We start from the raw sequence: 23886 nt of genomic DNA, 5'->3' as shown, positions 1-23886 counted from the left end.
GCAGCCTTTTGGCCTTTTTTTATGATGAATAGCATTCATTAAAAGAGCAAAAGGTTTAAGCCCACCATTTCAATGGTGTAAGGATATCCATCCATACATTATCCAACCCGCTATATCCTAACTACAGGGTCACGGGGGTCTGCTAGATCCAATCCCAGCCAACACAGGGCACAAGGCAGGAAACAAACCCCGGGCAGGGCGCCAGCCCACCGCAGGGCACACACACTAAAGACATTTTAGGATCGCCAGTGCGCCTAACCTGCATGTCTTTGGACTGTGGGAGGAAACCCACGCAGACACGGAGAACATGCAAACTCCACGCAGGGAGGACATGGGAAGCGAACCTGGGTCTCCTAACTGCGAGGCTGCAGCGCTACCCACTGCGCCACCTTGCCGCCCTGGTGTAAGGACAGATTATTCAAAATCACTGAATATGATATTTAGTTATAATCTTCCCCCAAATCTCCAAACTTCACTCTTTTCTGCGTTTATATCTGAAATTTATTATGTGTCAGTTGTGATTCCAACCATGTTCTCCATATTGTAGACATCAGAGTCCTAGAGTCACCAATATAATATGGTTGTTATGCTACAGTCCAGTGGCCCAAGTTGTTACAGCAAGCCAACACTGCTTTATGACCGACATCCAGCGGCAAGTGTATCTTGTAGATATTTGCTCCTGTGACACATCAAACCATTGAGCTAATTGGCGGTGGAGGTTGCTGACTACTCCACCATACCTGTCATACCACCATGAACCTATCCTGTCAGTACTGGGCACATGGCGGGAACCAGCCCTGAACAGAATGCCAGTCCATCATTGGGCCAATTTAGAACGGCAAAGAGAAAAAAAATTAAATGCTCATGGGTGCGTCTTCCCTTACAGACCATGACAATGCATCCCCTAGAGCAGCAATGCTAACAACTGAACCACAACTGCAGAAGGAACTAACAAGTGAAGTCCTATTAAACAGGCTGCCATCAAGATTAAATGGCCTCCGCTGAGTACAGAGCAATTCATATTGTTGAATTTTAGCCAGGAGCATGGTCAAGCATAAAGCACAATAACACCAAAATATTTATAGGTTTGCAGGGTCATTACTGTCACGTGCAAAGAGTACAGTGAAGTTCTTACTTGTGTGTGCTAACCAACGTCACCACTCTTCTAGTAAATATAACACCCTTACCTCAAAACTCCTTATGTTGCATGTGTAGTTAGCTCCATTCAAGAAGCTGCAAGTTGTTATAGTAAATTACATTTTAGGAGAAAGAAGTATTGAAGTGGGGAAGGATCTTTAAAAAAACACCAACCAGATTGGAAAAATGGGACACTGGAATGCCTAATTCATGTAGGGTGGTGACATTTATAGTAAAGCTTATAACAGGGCTGTCATGGTAAATTGTGAAAGCTAGACCATCAAGCAAAGCCTTAATTAGGATATTAACCAGGCAGAGCAACCCCACCCAGATGCATTGAGACAAAATGATCACAGACGTTGGCAAATTACAGACATATGTAGAAAAGAAAGCTCAGATAAAGCAGTTGGCAGCATCGTCATGCTTATTCAAATTGATGGAAGCTACTGAGTTAACAAAAACTAAGCAAACAGAAAGGTGCGGAAAATAAATGCATGGGTTTGTTTGGTGGGATTGATTGAAGGATGTGAACTTCATGAATGAGTTGTTTTCAGAATGAGTTTTCAACTCCTTTCAGCCTGTTGGCAGAGTTCAATCACAGCTAACAACAACAACAACATTTATTTATATAGCACATTTTCAAAAAAAAAATGTAGTTCAAAGTGCTTTACAAAATAAGGAATAGAAAAATAGAAGATACAATAAAAAATAAACATAAGTCAACATTAATTAACATAGAATAAGTAAGGTTCGATGGCCAGGGTGAACAGAAAAAACAAAACAAAAACTCCAAAGCTAAATATAAATATATAAATATAAATATATAAAGCTAATAATAATGCTCATTCATGCAGTCAATCTAAAATGTGAGCAGTTGCCAAAAGGATGAAGAAAAATCATCATTGTACAGAAACATCTTTTTTTCTAATCTGCTTCAGTTTTTGGATTATAGGGAGCCAAGTGCGTATCCTGGTAGCATTGGCCGCATGGTGGGATCCAACAATGTATGGTTCATCACAAGAACACTCGAACACAAACACACACACACACACACATACATGCACAGTCCAATTTAAAGTTGCCCATCAACCTAAAATGTTTAGGATGTGGGAGTAAATCTATAGTAGTTGCCCCTTACCTCATGGGTTTGAACATGACCTTCCCGAAATCCTTTAGCTTCAGGGAAAGCTTCAGATGATGTCCACTGGGTTTCACAACTGGAGAAAAGCATATGATATGCATGTTACATACATACACGCTGCCAGATTTTAACAGCCCTCATACAGCACCTGTGCATTAGGTGACTTCAATAAATACAGCTGGTGTTTTTTCCAAAGCAACTTATGAATGATAAATGTAAGTACAGGTCTTTGCATATTTTTACAACGGAGCAGTGGCTGGTGAAGTGAATTAAAGGGGTTCACACAAGAAGTCAATTCATCCACTTTTATACAGCCTTATGCCAAAGTGATCACCATTCAGTTTGTCTCCATATTGTCTCCATTGTGAAGCCATTGCTGGGAGAGTGAGCCGGTTTGTTCCACATAGTGCACTTGCAGTGTTGTCAGAATTTGCAGTTGCAGCAAACTATGAAAACATATTGCATAATATTTGCTTCATATAGCATCTTTCTATAGGGAGCACTACCCAAAGCCTACTTCAGGTTATCTCCATGTTTGTATAAATGGGAGCCCTGTCAAGCAAAGTGAATCACACAGTGCAAAGGTACTATGCTCTGACCCGCCAACAATGTAATGTGCATTAAATAATAATTTTGGGGGGTGGTTTGGGGCGCTTGGTTCTTGCACGATATTTATTTTAAAAAGCCCTTTTCCATGGTGACCAGTATCCCATAGTGATTTACAGCTGTGGTTTATTGCACAGTATTTTTACAGTGGAGGCAGATATTTTACATGTGGTGGTGATCAATGTTCCCAGTTTTATTTTACACCTTTCGAAAGAGTTCATAATCCAAACTATATTTTATAGGTAAAGTGAGATTGTTTCTAGAGCATCAGTAGTCGTGTCAGTCAATCATTCTCCGATCTGCTATATCCTAACACAGTATCACGGGGATCTGCTGGAGCCAGTCCCAGCCAACACAGGGTGCAAGGCAGGAACAAATCCCTGGGCAGGGTGCCAACCCACCGCAGGACACACACTCACACACACACACCAAGCACACATACTGGGGACAGTTTGGCTTAAATAGTCACTATGGGGCTAGGGCTCTTGCGTATTATTTATTTTATTTTATATTTTTACTCAGTGACCACCTTCCTGTGGAGATTTACAGGTAACATTACATTGTTTCCATATTTCAGCAATGGGAATACTGACACAACTGAAATGACTTCCCCAGGATCACACAAGAACTCTTTAGTGGGTTCCTTTCTAAAGACCATCATCCAAAATGTTTTTCAGGTAAAGTACAAATGTTTTCGTATCTGTGTCATGGAGCCCTTACTGGTAACATGAGTGAATGCAACTGCATAACCTTCTCAAACCCACAGAATTGTGCAGGGGCCAGAGTTTATCCTGTTTGGTAGGATATAACCCTCGACTAGAAATATGCCAGTCCCTTGCAGGGTTCATTATCACATATACTGGACTGGTTTGAAATTAGCTCTGCCACCACAAGTGGACAAAACAGGTATAAAAATAGATTTCTGGTTTATTTCTGGGCATATGTATTTCTGTGACCTAATAAAAAGACCAATGAACTTAACTGTTGTTTTGTCCATTGAAAATGTCATCTTCTGTGGACAAAAAGAGTTTAACATAAATAGACAGTGCGTTGTATTTTCAAAATTTTACTAAAAGGTGAGACACCCAAGATTCTAATGTGAAAAATGAGAGGGAATTTTTTTTAGATTGTCTTATGATCATTGCAAATGGAATATGGCTTTTTAGTCAGTTAAAGTGTAAAAAAGGAACATTTTTTTTTTTTTTGTAGGACATCTGAGTTAATCTTGAGACCCTCCGTCTAGCCCTGGCGTCTGATACACACCTAAAGGCAGTAATTGAATACAAAATGTATACTTGGCTATTGAAGGCAACATGTGGTACTGAGTGATAAAACACATTTATTGATTTTTATTCCTCTGGAGGTTGTATGATGGTAGAGTCTGGTTAAGAGTTAAAAGCTGGCCATGTAAAATCTTTTTGGGAGGTCCTTTTAGCCGCACTTGGCAACTTTTAATCCTAAAAGCTAACATACTGGTCTCTTTCAAGAACCACAGAATATGTTCATGTTGTCCAAAAACCACTGAACCCTCTGAACCCGGCATTGCCGCAGTCACACTGAGTTCTACCAAAGAGTCAAAGAGGAAATGCTGTCTAGGATAGGTAGGCAACATTTAAAAAAATAAATCCGTGTCCACCCATTGTCAAGCACCTATGGCTACTAAAGGGAATTATACAGTATCCACACACTCTAAGCCAAAAAGTCAGGTGCAGTAAGATCCACCCATTTACACAATTCCTGAACTAACTTAAACAGATTCAGGGTTGCAAGCAGCCTTTCTGGAGAGCATCTTGAGTAACCACTGCTGGATGCCAGTCCATTACAGGTCAAAAATAAATGTGGAGAATGTGCAAACTATATACAGTTCATGACCTGGCCTGCGACTTGAATCCAGATTCATAGAACTGAGAGGTAGCACTATTTAAACAAATTAATGACTATGTCAAACCCATCGAGCAGGAGCATCTATGCAATCTATCTATCTATCTATCTATCTATCTATCTATCTATCTATCTATCTATCTATCTATCTATCTATCTATCTATCTATCTATCTATCTATCTATCTATCTATCTATACAAATTAATGACTATGTCAAACCCATCGAATTAAGTGAAAACCAGACAGAAAATCAGTGTGGTCAATTGTTCAGATGATTTGTCCTCTGTGTCTGTTATTATCAAAGCAGCCACTGGAGGGCCTCGTATAAGAAGATAACCAGATACGTCTGATCATGTAACCTCTGGATAAGACAGTCTTAGCCATGTTTTTGTCAGTGGTAATAAGAACTGAGTGAGTTTGATCTTGAGGCTGGATGGACAACCCGGGGTAAGGAATAGGTATTCCAGGAAGGCCCTCTTACACTTTGCATAGGATCTGGGAGGCTTCAGTGAATCCCACCTGTTACGATTGGTGTCATTGTTAACCTTTTATGCACATGTTCTATGGTTTTGATACCCAAGGAAACCAGTTCCAGCATTTATTTTATGTGCGGCATTGAATCACAGTGAATTTGACATTGATTGTTAGGGATTGACTCTTTGGTGGTACTGTGGGGACTGACCTCTGTAAAGTGATCTGAATTGATTGCAAATGTGGAACATTGAATGAATAATCACACGCACTAAGTATTCACACCCTTTAATGTGACACACCTAAATCATCACTGGTGAAGCTCATTGGTTTTTAGAAGTCACATAATTAGCTACGTGTGAAGTGATGGTGCAGTGGTAATACTGCCACCTCATAGCATGGAGTCCAGAGTTCATATCCTGGGTCCTCCTTGTGTGGAGTTTTCATGTTCTCCCCATGTCTGCTTGGGTTTGTTTGTTGTTTTACGTTCCCCACATATACAATTGGTATAAATATAGGGAAGTTATTGAGATGAATTGGGTCAAAATTTTGGGTTAGGGTTTTCAACAGAAACCATTCCTGAGCACAATCTGACCACCTTCAGAATGATGTCAGTTTATCAAGATGAGAGGTCTTGGACATAACCCACGGAGAAATCAGTGAACTGAAATGGAACTTTACACAATATGCAGCAGAAAATTGAGAAGCCTATTGATTTTGTGCCTAATCGTTCCAATAGATTTTTCTCTGCGAAGATGTTTTTTGTAGCACAAATGTTGAAGGACATTTTATTTATTTTTTTTAACTATAGCCTTTTTTATGTTATTCCGTATGTTAACATATTAGCCTAAAAGGCACTAAATGGGCCTGGTTTGAGTGAATGTGAGTGCGTGTGTCCTAGAATGGAATGGCACTCTGTCAAGAATCAGTGTTGCCTTAATGTTTTACCTTTAAAATCAATTTCTTGTATTACAGGAAAAATTCATTTGCTGGTTTGCTTGAATCTTTTAGTAAACAGGATGGCCATGGAGAACCATCTTTAGGCTTCTCCACATTTATTATTATGTGCAAATGCCCTGCTACAGATACTGTCATAGCATTCAGTGTTATAAGACATTTTGAGCATATTTTACTACAGAATCATAAAGGTTCCAATGATTCTATTATAACTGGAAATACAGACCTTTGCAAAAAGTGATGTAGATGATAAGTAGTTTCTGAGATTTGTCAGGTAAGGAAGACAGAAGTTTCGAGTTAAGGTAGTCCTGCTTCCTATTCATTGTGCAGGAGAGTGGCGACGTATTTGCAAGTGAGACTTTCACGCTGTATACTTGACAATAATGACCTCTTATTGATTTGGTATTTTATGCTCAACCGCACTCACAATTGATAATCGGCACTGCTGCTGTCTATAATATTAATTTCTCTGTACTCGAGTTAGGCCATTTATTCATGATGTTAGAATATTTAAATGGTCTTCACTTGATATTTCAGTCCGCCTTTGTATTGGCAGTACAGTGGTAGCACTTCTGCCTTAGGGAAGCATTGAGTTTAAATTCACAACACTACCTATATGGAGTTGACATGTTAGATGTGAAGACTATAAACCTATAAACCTATACATCCAAATTTATCTTGTTACCTTGACTGCAGTCACACATCCCTTTGAGAATTTTCTCGTCTTGAGTGTAATCTGTAGGGAACAAAAAAGTTGTGTTGCGTCAGGATTCCTCACACTTTAACATCATCTATTTTAAATAGAGCCTTTCTGCTTTTATTGTCATCCCAAGGTACTGTAGACATTCAGAACTATGGAGCAACTTAATTTGGTAACCTGTCTGTGCGCCAAAGACTGCATATGTGCTTGAGTCTGAGCTGGGAGCCTTTACATTTACAATCCAATGCCTTAACTACAAACATACTGTACCTTTATCCTATATCAGGTAGGTCTTAAGTGATTTCTGTTCTGTTGTGTTTTAGAAGTACAGAACTATGGATTCCTTCTTTTATAATAGTTGCATAGGTAGTTTAAGTAACTCATTCAGTGGGAAACTAATGGGAACTGGACCAGCATCTTTTTCGTGAACAGTCCAATGCCATCGGCATCAGGCCTTTATTATGTATAATGCCTCACTGTAGAAAATTCCATTTCATAATGCTTTGTCAGTTTAGAAATATGCTACAATTTTATTTTTATATAATTTCTTTTATATTTGGAAGACAGAAAGATTGCATGTCTAATTTAGGAACACCCAGTGAGTCACTGGTTAAGGCAGAACTGACAGACATGGTTTGCAGTTCAGTTCCTTTCCTAATAGACCATACCGCTTCTACACTTGGACTGTTTTGGCTTAAATCACCCCATAAGATGGAAAAGGGGCATAATGGCAGAGTGGTCAGCTGTTTTCTTTTTTTATAATTTGAGCATGTACTCTGTGATTTAATATATGAAGAGGGCACCCATGAAAATGCCTTTGCCAACAACATTTGAAATTCTATAAAATGTGAAATTATACTTAATTTTCTTTAATGGTTGCTTACCAAGAGACAAAGTAGCAATGCCCCTGCTCCCCCCCCCAAAACCGTTTACCACTATGTCTTCCTTCCTATGCTAACCCTGACAGACTGTTGACATCACCCACTTTCTCAGAATGTAGTTGTTCTTACCTTATCTATTCTAATGTACAGCACTCGCTTTGATTAGCATTGTTTTAAATTTGTTTTATAAATACATTAAAGTTGCCTCGCAGTAAGGAGACCTGGGTTCGCTTCCGGTCCTCCCTGCGTGGAGTTTGCATGTTCTCCCGTGTCGCGTGGGTTTCCTCTGGGTGCTCCGGTTTCCTCCCACAATCCAAAGACATGCATGTTAGGTGGATTGGCGATTCTAAATTGGCCTTGGTGTGTGGGTGTGTTTGTGTGTGTCCTGCAGTGGGTTGGCACCCTGCCCAGGATTGGTTCCTGCCTTGTGCCCTGTGTTGGCTGGGATTGGCTCCAGCAGACCCCGTGACCCTGTATTCGATTCAGCGGGTTGGAAAATGGATGGATGGATGGAAATACATTAAAGTTTATCAAGCAGCAAAAGTAGTACTTGGAATGACAGGTCTTCCATTTTAATGAGCTTGAGAGTAAGTGAGCACCTCTTCACTTAAAAGCCCACCCGTCATAAAGGCTTCTTACCTGAATTTATGATGTCAAAATCGGTCATGTCCTTCAGCAGCTGGTGAATATGGGGATCTTCCCGCGAGTACAAAGCATAACGGTTGATTCCCAAATGAAATTTTACCCAGCTGGACTCGGGTTCAAAGGATAAGATGTTTGTAGCTTCTGATACATTGGTGGCTGTGTTGTAATATTTCTGGTGCCTGTTGGTATTTAAAAAAAAAAAAAAAAAAAGGGGGAGAGATCAGGGTAAGGTTGAGATGCCAGATCATCTCAGGGGCAACATAACAACAACAACATTTATTTATATAGCACATTTTCATACAAAAAAAATGTAGCTCAAAGTGCTTTACATAATGAAGAATAGAAAAATAAGAGACGCAGTAAGAAAATAAAATAAGTCAACATTAATCAATATAGAATAAGTGTAAGGTCCAATGGCCAGGGGGGACAGAAAAAACAAACAAAAAACTCCAGACGGCCGGAGGAAAAAAAAAAAATCTGCAGGGATTCCAGGCCATGAGACCACCCAGTCCCCTCTGGGCAATCTACCTAACATAAATGAAACAGTCCTCTTAGGCTTTTAAATGTAAAGAGTGAAAAGTAATCCACTTTCATGAGATGAAAATGGACCTCCAAAGATGGACTTTACTGCTTTATATCACCTCATAACGGAGGTCACTAGGCTCAGTGTGTTTTTAAGGCACTGCTCTGTTGAGTAGCAGTAGGCTTCTGAAACAACTTAAACTAATACAACCAAAAAGAAGAAAAAACTAAAATCTACAAATTACACATTTTACAGCGCTTTCATGCAAGCTACAGACCGGGGAGCTCTCTGCAGTCGTTTCTAACTTCCAGTGAACAGAAGATAGGGTTCAGTCTGGGGAGCCCTTTTCACTCCATCCTAAAATCTCCAGGGTTTAGTCTTTTAGGCACATCCAGAGCATGATTTCCCTAAGCTTCACTGTCATCCTCATTTAGCATCTTTAGGACGGCCAAGTGGATGTTTTAGTTGGGGGAAAAAAAATAGTAAATTATCCATCCGGACTCGGTGGTGGGCAAACTTTTCTGGTTGCAATGATGATTCATAGATTGTCCCTACAGTGTATAAAATCTAGATATGACTATGACACCTAGTAATCAAGCACTTGTTAAGGACAAACATTATATTATATTCAAAAATAGTTTCTCCATGAAATGATTCAATCATAAAGCTTTTTAATTAAAAACTGTTAAGATAAATGCTGAAACCTCACTAAAAAAAATCGATTTTTAAAGTAGGTTTTTCTTTGACATTGCTCTTATCATGAATATGAAACTGCTTTCCTTATTTTGTTTTTATTTTCTTGTAAATATTTCTTTGACATCTTGTAAAGCACTTTGAGCTATATCGTCTATATGAAAATGTGCTATAGAAATAAATGTCGCTTGCTTCTGCACCTGTTAATATCAAATGAGATGCTAGTCTTCTCAGCAATTTACGTATTACAAAAATTTTATTCTGGTATTGAAGCTTGCGTCCATAGTTGCGTTGAGTAATTTTCATTGTTAGAAGACCAAGTGCTACCACGTGATAATGCTATACAGACTTGCAAATCTTTGGAAGGAAATTCTGAGTAATGTATAGTTGGCTGAAATCAAGTAAAGAAACCATTTATTTTTAAGTTTACAATGGTAATGTGGACTTCAGAAGGATCCTACACCTTAACAGCAAAATTAAATTAAAAAATTGCACCCAAGTTCCAGAAATGACACTCCAGTTCAGGTGAAAGAATTGGACCCTGAGCTGCATATCTGCTGCACTCCTCACTTCTGTCTGAACACAGTTTCTTAAAATTGGGACAATTAAAAGTTTTTTTTGCTTTTTTACAGTTAACTCAGATTATTGTAAATTTTAAAGAATGGATAAAAAGATAAATTAACAGTGCAATATCAAAATGGAAATGAGGTCACCTGAAAAGCCATAACTACCCTCATCTTCTGACTTGATGATGAAGGTTGTGCAAAACACAAGCATTGCTTAAAGGTACAGTCAGGATGCTGCTACTGGTGAATGCATTTACTTCTTGTCTCGCCAAACATGCTAAAGTACAGAAATAATAAGTTTTGGTTGATTTGCTGCCAGAACACTGTTTTTCTTGTAACATTTTTTTTCTTCACATTTGTAAAATGGTGTGCTTGATACTGTTACTGCATAGAGGCCCAAGTTACACCTTTAGGGATGTTGCTACCAACCAAATCAATCAACCCTATGCAAATTTATATTCTTTAAAAATGCAAATGTAAGCAGCTGAAAGCAAAAACACTTAAGACTGCCCCTCTTTTGTCAGGGTTTTGCACCACACTCTCTCTAGGTCAGGCATTTGCACTATGGGAACTGGCCAGCCACAAACCTGGGATCTCTGGATTACAAAGGTCCTCAGAAGCAGCTCCTTTAGAGTGTAAGCTAATAGGAGATCTCCTACACTCGTGCATGTAAGAAGGACTTACTGTAATGTAAGCACTGCAAGTGGAAAGCTTCCTGATGATGTTAGCTGACCTCTCTCTCTCTCTCTCACTCAGACCCCACAACTGCAGTTCCTTGGTGACCAAGTAGTGTGGTTGGACGAAGGACTGTAGGGACTTTCAAGTCTCAACCTGATGTTATTTTTGAAAATCTTGGTAAACCGGATGGACGAGGTTGTTAGAATAAATGGCCTGTTCTCATGACAATTGCTCTATTATACTGTTCTAATATTTGTATGGCAAAATCCATGTAACACTGCATGGAAACTTATTACACTTACACCAATCAACTGTAGCATCATCTTCATAATAACACTTGATGAGGAGCAGAATGTTATAGTTTTCAACAAGAAACCTGTGCATGGGTGGCCCCTGGACCATAGTTTGTCCACTCCTGGTCCAATAACACCAGCATTTAAAATTTAATGATATATGATATATAATATTCTCAAAACCTCTTCAGGGTCCTGAGGGGCCATAGTCTATCAAATGTGGACGGACACAGACAGGCGGACATCGTATTTCACCCAACACACATTTATTTGCAGTTATACACAGTGCACACAACCCCCAGTGCCTCCAGCACCGATTTCCCCAATGTCCAGGTCTCGCAGTTCCAATGCCTCTCTCTCCTGGCCGCCTCCAGTCCTCTCTCCAGCTCTGTCTCTCTTCCACCCGACATCCACCAATGACTGGAGGGAGGCGGCCCCTTAAATAGGAACCCGGATGGGTTCCAGCTGCTTCCCGGCACTCCTCAGAAGACACGCCCCAGTGTGGCGGAAATGCCGACTGCGCACCCGGAAGCCCTCCGGGTGTCCCCTGTCTTCTTCCCCCCAGCACTTCCTGGTGTGGCGGAAGTGCTGGGCTCCAGACTTCTACAGGCACTGGGGCGCCGCCTGGCTGTGGCCACAGGTCTCTACAGGGCTGGGCTTCCAAGCCCTTTACCCGAGGCCCCCAACATAACCAGGCTGGACGCCCCTTGCGTTCTGGAGGAGGCACAAGCCCTCCTCCGGTCCTCCTGGGCGATGCCACACAAAGTAGGATCCAATACTGGTCTGGGTCCAAGTCTATCTGATATAAATGTATCTGAATCATTGGCAGGATAGGCTTGCTCTTCTGATCCTTTGTGAAATTTTTGGTCCTTATATTAAATGGTGTTACCAACCCTGGTTGTTCCACATGCATCACGCTTAACATTGGAGAACTCGACATGACCCTGGCATGAAACACAATTATTATTCTTGGGGTAATTCATGGGACATTTTTACACAGCTTTGGCATACTTGGACACACCCATGACTACGGAGTTTTATTCCTGTAATCCACTAGATCCTCCAGAGACCTAACTATAGCAATAGCACTCAGTGCCACAGTACATTCATTATGTCATGTAATTACTTGCAACACTGTCTTTCTGAAATAAGTAGGTTCTCCCACTTGTGCAGGTTATCACATGATGGGACATTGTCTGAGTTTGCAACATTATACATTGCAGACAGAAATAAGAGACAAAACAGGATACCAATAGGAATACGTGGCAGCAGAGAGAGCAAAGCATGTGCCAATTACTGCCAACTTCTTTCTAATGCGGGCAGCCCTCAGCAAAGCTTTGCTGAGGCTGCGGCTTCTTATAATTGGCATAATCATATCGGGGCCATAAACAGATTATTTTTACCTATTTACTACTTGATGTAATTAGGAGTCACTGGAGGGCTTTGAACACACAATGCTTTAACCCTGTACCAACTACCAGGGACTTTGAAATGTTTCATCCTCAACAAGCATCAATAATGTCTACAGGCAGACAATCAATAATGTGCGTTAGCAAAGAATCTGGCAGCACTTTTGGTTGTGAGAAGTTCGTAGTGCCAAATGTAAAATAATCATTGCCTGCTGCACACTGTCCTGAACAAGACTTTGCTCAAACCAAAATCGGCTCAAAGATGTTGGCCTACTTTCTATCAATAAACACCAATGGGTGATGGTTCATGTCAAAGCTCTAAATGCTAGTCTTTTTCTTACTGAATCTTATGTCCTACTGACTGTGCCATTGTGTCTTTAATCCATGCTTGAAGCTGTCCTTGCCAAGTGGCCTCACCCCTACATATGCAAAAATACTTTGCCAGACCTCCGTTGTCACTTGTCTCAATGACTTCTGTTCTGTCCTGCCGTCTTATGAATCTAATATCCTGGGTAAGATCCCCTTGCCCAGTCACCGTCTGTATGTACTTCTTATCTGTGTGGATTTGTTGTTCAAGTACTGTAGGTTTCCTCCCATATTTCAAAAGATATGAAGATTAGATGAGTTAGCGTTCTTAAACTGGCACAGTGTGGATGTGCATTTGTGCAACATAGTGGCATCCTGCCCAGGGCTGTTTCAAACTTGCTATGTCATATTGCCCAATATCATCTTGAAATTGGAGTAAGCAGGATTGATAATATACTGTATGTAAGGAAGTATGTAAGTAGTGCTGCCAGTCAACATAACAGCTTGTCTTATCAATAAACGTGAAAACAAGGCAGTACAGATTAGAAATCGCACCAAAATATTTAGTGCTATTAGGAAGCTATCCAACCTCTGGTGCCATTGTGCCATCCTCTTGTCATTTTCAGCGGCATAAATATTTCTCAAAGTGAAGAGCGTTGACTTCAGTATCAAATCAAGCAATCTGTATTTTATAGAGTGCCTTACCAGTGAGCACAATCTCTGAGCATTTAGAAGAACACACAAGAATTTGGTCTTTGATGTACTGCTTGATGGGGGGTTACCTTGAACCCCCAAGTCAGACAATTTGTGCATTACACTTGCAGCTGCTCCAACTAGCCTTTTCCCCCAACCGAGCTGAAAACCTGAGCTTATCTGAGCATGTCTGAGCAAGCCAAAATGGCCTCTTAGATTAGATTATAAGTGAACATAATTTAGAAACGTTGAGCTATGGTCACCTCCAAGACTACAGGCAGCCATTATAAAATAGCTGGAATTCAGACTCAAGCTGTTTTGTTCAATAGTGAGGAGTAACTCCAAGTTATAATTTGTCAGTGAAGATGCCTTTTGTTCAGCTGTTTAGGTGTTTGCAAGCACGCTATGACAATCTCCAGCTATCAGAACTTTTCTCCACGGGTATTTCACACCATTTAGTGAGTTTCCCCAATTTTGGGAAATGAGAGGGACTCCGAAAGGTGAGCACAGGTATTTCACAGCACTTTTGGCATTTTTTATACTGCTTTGAAACTTCAAGATACCTCATATACCTGAAGAGGCCACTGCGTGTGAATTGCTTTTTCTTCTTTTTGCAATATGTTGACATGAATCTTCAGTGCAGTAAGTCCATTTGGTGCTACATGGAAACATAGTGCTTTCCATGTAATGTGCTAAAAGTATAAAATGAAGCATCTTCCTCCTCCTCCTGGTCACAAGGACAATCAAACGGAGCAAAGGAGTCTTATGTTCCTGATCTGTATCATTATTAAATTAGATTTGCAAATTAACATGCACTGCAGAAACAGAAGCAGTGAAGGCTTCTGTGTAGCAAAAGTAACAGCCTCAGGTGGCAGGTGGAGCACCCATGTTTTTCTCTGCTTAGAGCAGTAGGGTAATATAAATGAGTGGAGTCTCAATGTTCTTCAGCGTTAAGGAGTTATCTAGTACAAACATGCTGATGATCTTGCAAGTGTAGGCAACAGATCAGGGGATCTTTTAAGTGAAAAAGGGAAACTCGACTTATTTAAAATCCAAAGCTGTAGTTTGGTCCAGCCTGGAAAGACAAAGCTCTGTCTGGAGCAAAACAAGGTTACTGTTTATTCACTTCCTTATGCTACTCACTTACTTTCATCTGGAGATACTGGAATATTTCCTCTCCCGTTTTAAATTAAGTTGTGGCTTTAGTTGTTTGGTATGCAAAGGCGATTAACATTCTGTACTGAGAGCTGAGAAGGTGGCTCAAGGGCCTTTATGAAAAAGTAGTACACAACAAGGGAGAGATCTGTGTATGATACAGTAATTACCCTCCACTAACTCAGTAATGATACCTTATAAACCGCTGGCTTTCTGTGTAATTAGCGTTGGCACTAAATATCCATCTTACAAGAAGAGACCTTCATAGTGCATATGACAGTGAAAATCTGTCCTCCTAATGCCTGGTGGAAAAGCCACTCCTTGACTCTCCCTGGAGGAGGCAATTGTCGATCCTCGTGGAGGCCAATCCTGTGGGACCCCAACATAAAAATAGAATTTCAACCACTGAGAGTAGGAGTCGCCATAAGCGTGAGAAGGGATTATGGACAGACAAAAAGTGGCGGTTAGTGTGTGAGTGCTCAGCTTGTGGTTATTCAAGACAGTAGTATGAGTCAGAGTGTGGAAGAATTACAGGTTGACATCTTCTTCAGCTGCAGGTCATGACTTTAACTGTGTCACCTGCCTCTGCTCTTATTGTCAGTAGAACTTAGAAAAATTTTGACAAGACCAGGCACTGGGCACAGGGGATGTTAAAGGGTGGGACAGAGACAGAGTGTCCTATCAAAATTGATGAAAAGATGAATGCAGCCAAAGTACTTGAAGAAAACTTGCTCCAGAGTGCATGCCATTTCAGACTGGGGCAACGGTTCATATTTCAGCACAGAAATGACCCAAAGCATACAGTAACAAGAACGCTGGAGTGGCTTTGAGACAGGTCTGTCATTTTCCTTGATTGTCCCAGACTTAAACCCCATAGAACATGCGTGGAGAGACGTTTAGAGACACTTCTTGTCCAATCTAATGGAGCATGAGAGGATATTACCAAAAAGAATGGGATACAATTTCCAAATCCAGGTGTGCAAAGCTTGTTGAGATTTACTAAGAATACTTGAAGCTGCAATTGCTGCCAAAGGCACTTCTTCAGGAAACGAATTACGGGTCTGAATACATACATGAGTGAGAGATTTTAGGTTTGATTTATTAATAAATTTGCATTTCTGAAAACATGCTTTTTATTTTGTTGATTTTACTTTATTGATTGTAGTTTAATGTGGAAAAATGGCAGATTTTTCCATTTGAAATTAAATCTGCAACACAATAAAATGTGTAGAAAGTGAAGGGCTCTGAATACTTTTTGAATTCACTAGATATCAGAACACTTTTAATAAGAACAAGCCATTCAGCCCAACAAAGCTTCTCAATCCTGTGCACCTGATTTCTCCAAAAGAACATGAAGTTGAGTTTTGAAGGCCTCTAAAATCCTGTTCTCTCCCCTACTACATGGTAGTTTCTTTCATGTGTCTGCAGTTCTCTGTGTGAAGAAAAACTTTCTAAAATTTGCACAAAATTTGACCTTGACAAGTTTTTGACAAGCTGTATCCCCGTGATTTTAACTGAACTAATTTTAAAGTAACAACCCAAACCCACTGTTCTAATTCCTTTCATAATTATGTCTCTGCTTAATCACGACATAACATAGCATAATGTTCTCCCCACCTATTAATCTAATAGAGTGTTGTGGAGGACTGGAGTCTATACCAGAGGCACAAGGCAGAAAGCCGCCCTGAGCAGGGCCCACTTAGCTCTAAATAGGACAGTAAACCCTGGTATCGCTATAGTAGAAAGGCTGACTAGGTGCTTTATATTAGTTCGTTACTGCTATGTAACAAGGCTTTCTTTGGTCTTAATACTTATAAAACACCAATGGCATTAGAATAGGAGCTACCAATAGTGCATCTGTTAGTAAATTACTGCTATGTAATAAAACCTTAATAAACACTTTGTTTGGTCTTAATAAAACTTTAAAAAACACACATAGCACTGTAGAATAACCGCTACCTATAAAATATTCATTAGTCACTAGTTACAGTACAACCATATTCTACGTATAACAAGACCTTAAGAAAGACTTTTTATGATGTTAATAATGTGTATAGTGCACTTATTAATTTAAAATAGGCACTGCCTACAAATGATCTGTTAATGACTTCCTGCTATGTAATAAGACTTTAGTACATTTTATTAAGACAGGAAAGTCTTTCTAAACACCAGTGACTTAATGCTATACAATAGGGAGTACCTATAGATTATCTGTTAAACAATTATTGCTAAGTAGCATGACTTTTCTTAAATAGCTCTTTATATTGCATGGCAATAGATGGCTGATAGATGCATTATAGATAGCATTTAAAGGCTAATTCTAAAGAAACATTCTCAAACCCACATAATGCAATTAAGTGCAGAGGGCCAACACAGAGAACAGTTGGCACAAGACGTAAACTTGGAGGATGTGCCAGTCTATCTCAGGGGACAATCACACATAACATCCACTCTCATATACACATAGGCCCAATGTAGTCCTAAGTAGGGTAATATAAATTGCTAACACTTTATATAAGTAGAGGCTATAAGACCTTAACAAACCATTTGGGTTGTCTTAATGAGACTTGAAAAGCACTAAATGACACCACGTTAGAAAAGTGGCTACTTACAGTGTATCATTTATTTACTTTATCACGTTTAGGAAATAGTGCATCTTATAGTCATGTACATTTATACAAATCCATAACAAAGGCTTTCTTTGTGATATGTGCACCACAGAAAACGATTAAAGCCCCCATTATAAACAGTAAAAATTACACATAAGTAAATATTCATTTGTTGATGTAGAGTGTGGTGGCTAAGTGGAAATATGTTTGTGCCTCACCACACTGGCACTCCAGCTGAAACTCTTCTTTACAGAGTTATCATTTTATTCCTTTTTTCTTCTGCCTTCTGTCCACACTTCAATGACATGTATTGACATCTCTAAATTGGACCGTTGTTAGTGCTGGTGTGGGCTCAAGTTTGCCCTGTTTTTGACTTGCATCCCATCCAGTGGTTGCCTTCTGATTTTTTTACACGGCACCTTTGGGATTAAGCTTAAAGTTCCAATTGCTTTGTAAAGGAGAAACAAAATGGCATGAATACATTTATTTAAAACTAAGACACCACTGACAATGACAACAATTTAATTAAATGCCTGGCTAGCAGGGGTAATGTCCATCTGAGGGTAAATGTACTCATTACATCACTTCTCATTATAAGGGTGACAATACTTTAAAATGTCACTACAAGGCATTCATATCTAAATGCCAAACTGATTATGTTTCTGTGAATTGTGGGGGTCTCCCATTTCATTTGCCATTGAAGTGAGTTCAGTACTTTTATTCATATACAGAACATATCAAGCAGGTTCATATTTCTTGCCTATGGGTCTTTTTCTTTAAGGTTTTCAGATTTTAACTCGTGCCCCAGTAGAAGGAGGTGATGCAATCCCTGTCTTCAGAAACAAGAATGACGTACTTTGTAGGTGACAAGTTTTCAGTCACTTTTGTTTTGTTGTTTAAGTGGACTTCATCACTACTGAGAAGGACTGTCATTTCCTGTCTTTAAATTTTAAAATGAGTAGATAATGGTATTGAAAAATTTAAAGTATATTCATGGTGGAAAGTATTTTTTTATTTCTTTTCATCTCATAAAACAAAATCTCTCTAGGGAGTCTTTAAAGCACATAGCCCAGTACACAGCCTGTAAACCTTACACCTCTACACAGTTAGTCAAAGCCTCAGTACATCTTTTTTTGAGGAGCACCCAGTGAGTACTCAAGAACCTTTGGTCAGTAATTCTTTGTGACGTTCCTTTAATTTCCAAGACCCATGGGTTTCCTGTTGTCTTCAAAACTGCCATCCTCATTCACAGCATGATCTGCACTTATCACCACATATAGTGATGTTACTCTCTGTATTTACTTGTTTTATAAGCCTTTCCATATATTCTCTCAGCATCCTTGTATCTGTGTTTGGACAACCCACATACAGAATACAGATGTTGATGCTGAAGCAGATAAAATATATGTGTTATATTTCTTTATTGCCTCATTCATTTTCATAATATATTTTGACCGGTAGGCACACATGCCATTTCCTCCATTTACATTGGTTGGTAATCTTTAGATAATTTTGGAATTTATTGTTTTTGCACATGGCAGAACATATGTTACTTGGTCTCGTGCAACTGTGAGAGCAAAAATTAATGTAAAGGTTCTTCATACAGAAAATATAAGTAATTCCCAATGAAGATAGAATTTTAACTCAAAGTACTGTATATAAGGAAGTATTTTCCATTTAAATGTGTTATTTACGTCAATAAGGAGTTACATGAGTATTAAAGTATATATACAACAAGCATTTAAGCATACAAGTTATATGTATACATAAAACCATGTAAGTGTACATATTATTTATCTATTTTCTCATCCTTGGCACTGCGCACATGTCTAGTATAAGATTTCATTTCATGGACAGTAGGAAATACTATTGCGACTAGTTTCAATATTAATATGTGTTGCTTTGTGTACTGTTACAAAGTTCAATTTTGTTGAAGTGGAAGTGAGTGTTTGGATTGACAGTATCTATTTACAACCTTATCTTCACCTACAATCCTGAGATTGCTAAAGTGACAAAGAGAATGAGACACGTGAGTGCAAAGGTTAAGCAAATTTTGGATTAAGTGGGTTTGAGAATATTATGATATGTAGTGTAACTGCCCATAAACCTGGTGAAGACTGGCATTTCACCTAAGATTGGTTCACAGATAGACAGAGAAGTCAATATAGGAGAGGCAGATATTTTCGCCACTATTTTAGATGCAAACTCTGAACTGCAAAAGCCGCCTTTCTACTTTCAGAAAGCTCTCCTTTCTGCTGTGACAGATGTTGTCTGCTAGGGGGTGCTGTTATTCTTCTATTAGCGCAAAATGCAAGCAATGCTTGGCTGACCGTTGATGAAGACCAATGAGAGCTGCAGGGGAATTAAACATATTTTTAGGGTTTAAGGGATCTCTTGTGATTTTTCGTTTACAGCTTCCAAGATAAATTAGAAGGTTGTTACATCAGTTACTAAGCCGTGCATGCTGAAATAGGATTTACTTTCCAGGTAATGTGGTATCTTCTTTTAATTATCCCTACTTTTAAATTTTTTTGTACAGTATGGTAATGGATCTGGAATCTACTCCGTGATTTTAAAAAGCATGTTCTACAGAAAGGACCAACAGCTCTATTCCTTCTTGTAGATATTCATTACAGTTATTTAACAAATGCTTAAAGACAAATCAGTTGACCAATTACTAATCTTTAGTACAAACGTTTCCATTCTTCAGCATGTGCGCTGACAGTGACTTGTTTGTGTTTACACCTGGGTGTTAGTGACGGGGCTGACTAGCCACCACCATACTTTATTTTATATAGCACCTTTTTAATACTGAATATGAACCTAATTGCAATACAGACATTTCCATATTCCTGTGACAGGAGTTGAATCACAGGGGGAGTCATTTGGGAAGCTGAAACAGCAAAATTGTGTTTTATAGTGAAAGCTTGTTTTTTTTTATTTTTTTATTTTTTTTATAAATAAATTAGCTTTCTATAGCAAACAGCATCGTAATTTACTTTACAGGGCCAGTACTGTGACTGGCACATTTCTACAATGTGTAACCTGGCTGAGAGCTGCCTGCAAGCATGGAACTGTAGGTGTGTGCCCTGCAATGCATTGGCATCCCATTCAAGGCTGGCTCCAGTTTTTTATCGGTGGGAAGACTCCCCATGCAAAAACAGCAGGATTCAGAAAATGGACAGGTTAATGTACAGGAAGTAGTCAGAAAATAGGGCAAATCTGAATGAAAGGGTTAATAATCCTATCGAGTAGTCTGCCTGCCTCTTTTCCCCAGTTGTTTTAATTGTACTTTGTGTACCTTCTGGCCCTGTTTTTTGTTATTGTCGCATGCCAAGTTGTTGGCTTACATTGATGTTTGTTTTGTATCCCATACTTCAATCCATTTTTCTTTCCACTCATCCATTCACCCGTTGTCTAACATTCTCATCCAGCTTAATGTTGCATCTAGTGTTTGTTTTTAAACTTCACAAAATCGAGCTTTATTCAATAGAAATTGAATGGCAAAATATTAAAAGATTTTGTGTATCTATTCATCCATCCAACATTCTATCCATTTCCTAACATGGCATGCTTAATCCAGTTTAGGGGAGCAGAGCCCATCCCCGCCCCCAAAGCATCACACCCAAAGCAAGTGCCAGTCCTTGATGAGATGTTGGTCCATTGCACAGCACAGTGCCGATTAAGAACTGCCAAATAACATAATACACACGTCTTTGCAATGCGGGAGGAAAGCGTTTGTACTAAGCTCATTAAAGTAGGTAAGTAATTAATATCACCTGCAGTCAAATTGTAAACAGAGACAAATGTGACTGTCTTGTCTGCACTTCTGGTATTTGCCCTGAGCATATTTAATTTTCATGAAGGACGCTATTCCTCATTGCAGAATCCCCTTAGGTATCACTGGCTAGTGATCAGGCCGCACTAAGCAAAGCCGCCAACTTTTCCTTTAGCTTGGCAATGCCGGTACTCTTCATTCCCACGCACTTACATATTAAATTCCCTCTAGGTATTCAGAGGTTGATTTATAGCATTTTTCCAAATGAACTTCATTTCTTTTTTTATTTTAATATAATTCAACCATGTCTGTGCATTTTCTTTTTTAGCTGAGGCTCAGTTTGGTATACAGTTTTCAGTGCCTGCTTTGCCTATAAAATAAAGGCCAATTAGAAGGATGGAGAAGAAGCCAGAGTCCCATCTGACCTGCTTGCCCCTAGCTCATCCTTACCTGTTCCACCTTGACAGCTTTTTCTTATAGTAGCTCTCAGCGTCCTCTTTCTGTAGAAGGAATTCCTCTGGGCTCAGCTGCAGGGTCCCAATGTTGTACAGAGGATGAGCAAAAAGGTGCTCCAGTTTGGATCCATTCTCTGCTGGACTGCTTGTACTTTGGTTCAGCCTTGAGATGTAGGAGCCCACTGAGGAGGGCTGCCAGGGAGCCAGTGGAGGAGGAGGAGGACGGTGGCTCGGGAATGTGCCAGCAGCACTGGAGTTGGGACAGGCGCACTCATCTCGGAAGTACATCTTCTGAACTTTGGGCATGATGTTGAAGTACAGGTCAGCAGTGAAGATGGCAGCTAGGACACCAGTCACCAGCAGCCGGTCCCGTCTCATCCACATGCTTGAGAGTGCCAGCTGGATTCTCACCGCTATCCCTCGTGTCAGGACTCCTGTGCTGCCATCCAGCTTGTGTGCCCTGACAGGCAGAAGCAGCTCTGTTTAACTTCTCCTCGGCAGCATTCCAACTGCACCTTCCCTTTTCCATGTCGAGGCAGCACCCTCCTCCCCCACCCCACCCCCTCCCAATGGTGACATCAGAGAGAGACTCGTCAAAGGAATAACAACAAAAATCTGGAAAAGACTTGCTGCTCTATAGTAAAGGAAACCACAGGCAGGCGGCCACATGAAGTACGCCTGTGCTGCTGAGCAGAAGGGACAGAGAAACGGGACAAACCAGACAAGACCTCTTGTCTGCCATTTTTCTTACCAAGTTTCTGCTGCCAGTCTCATAAATCATATGTTTAAAAAAGTTTGTAACTTTTGCCCAATGCTCTTTAACTGACTTGTTTTCCCTGTTTAACCTGGTTTCTGTATCATGCCTGGATGCTGCTGATAAAGACTCCAGCTTCATACGACCCTGAACTGGATAAGCATGTTAGAATGTAGATTCAGATGGATTGATAAAGAAGTCCCAATATCATCCCCCCCCCTCTTTCTTTCTCTGTCTCTGTCTGTCAGTTTAACAGCCATTTTCTTGTTTCACCTAGGTTGGTCTGTTGCCCCCTCTCCGAAACGGCTGTGGTGTGGAGCAGATACTTTAACTGCTCCTGATGCCAACCTCCTTGAGTCTTCTATTACAACATGAAGGAATAATATTGTCCTTATACAGATCACAGGAATTCTCAAAGAGCAAATGACGAGACGAAAGTGCCGCTCAGGAGCTTTTAAAGCCAAACCCATCAACCATTATTCTATATAGCACCCTTCAGTTTCAGTGTACACAAGAAGACAATACTGAGCCTTAATCCATAGCTCGTTTGCTTAAGTGATATTGCATTACACAGTATTTTTACTTTTCATTGCAGGAAATGCTTTCTCTCATTTTTTTCTAAAAATTGCCAAACACTAGAAAAATAAAAAGGGTCATGAGCATACACTGGAGCTAGAAATTATAGTTCATCTTGCGGTCTGAGGATTTTTTTTTTTTTTGTAAAAGGATCTTTTTTAGAAGACAAAAAAAATTCTTAAATGTATGTCTAAAAGCCCAATAGCATATCAATAGGAGACAAGTAGTTTAATTTAAGATATTTCGAGATGGCTATCTGTGAAATCTGAAACTGTACTTTTAAAACAAAGTGCCTCGAAAAGCTGGGAGCTTAACCCGCTTTTAATTTAGAAATGACAGCCCCTGCCAACTAAAGGCACTGAAGGTGAGTGGTATGATTTGATGGGGGTGCTGGGGTCACAGGGTCTTCTTGATTTTCTGAGTTTGGAGCTCTTCTGTTAATAATGGAACACATCTGAATGCTGCCCTTGTTCAAAGTGACGACAGAAAAATTAGAGGCACACTCGTCGTTGGCCCTGTGACTTTGAACTGAATAATCCGGTTACAAAATAGATGGATGGCTGGATGAAATTTTGTGTTTTTTTTTTTTTTTTTGTAAAAGCAATTTTGTAATTTAGGGCAAAAGTAACCCTTTTTTTCTTCTTATCCTATATTACTATATTCCTATATAATCACCATTGAAGACAATGCCCACCCTAATCCCACCAACTCAGGCATCAGGTCGTCTTTCCAGGTGTTCATTGTCATGCACGTCAATCAGAATAGTTCTTTATAAAATGATGCTGAACTCTTGTAAATTGTCCAATACAAATTTGAATTAATTGCAGTCCAGTAAATGGATGCCTCCAAATTGTGGTGGTTGCCTTCTGTGACCTCATTGACTCCTTGTGTAGTCATTAATCATTAATGCAACATTTAGAGGAGGTGCACTGTTGGTTCTGAACCGTCAGACTTGATGTGATTTAATATTATTAAAGA

General features: G+C 39.7%; 1 protein-coding gene across 1 annotated transcript in view; it reads right to left on the bottom strand.

Moving 5' to 3' along the window:
• The window catches only part of fam20a (FAM20A golgi associated secretory pathway pseudokinase), a 36890-nt gene extending 14746 nt beyond the window's left edge, over positions 1 to 22144 (bottom strand). Inside the window, exons 1-4 of the mRNA XM_039739723.1 lie at positions 21574 to 22144; positions 8415 to 8599; positions 6880 to 6930; positions 2276 to 2354 (exon numbers count right to left, since the gene is read on the bottom strand). Of these exons, the coding sequence (XP_039595657.1) occupies positions 2276 to 2354; positions 6880 to 6930; positions 8415 to 8599; positions 21574 to 21962 (704 nt within the window). The 5' untranslated portion in view covers positions 21963 to 22144. The remainder of the gene's footprint in view (positions 1 to 2275; positions 2355 to 6879; positions 6931 to 8414; positions 8600 to 21573) is intronic.
• Between the last annotated feature and the right edge of the window lie 1742 nt (positions 22145 to 23886).

This window comes from Polypterus senegalus, chromosome 17 (genome assembly GCF_016835505.1).
Source record: "Polypterus senegalus isolate Bchr_013 chromosome 17, ASM1683550v1, whole genome shotgun sequence".
Taxonomy (NCBI): Eukaryota; Metazoa; Chordata; class Cladistia; order Polypteriformes; family Polypteridae; genus Polypterus; species Polypterus senegalus.
Note: the sequence above shows the minus strand (reverse complement) of the source record. Positions and strands in the feature narration are given on the sequence as shown.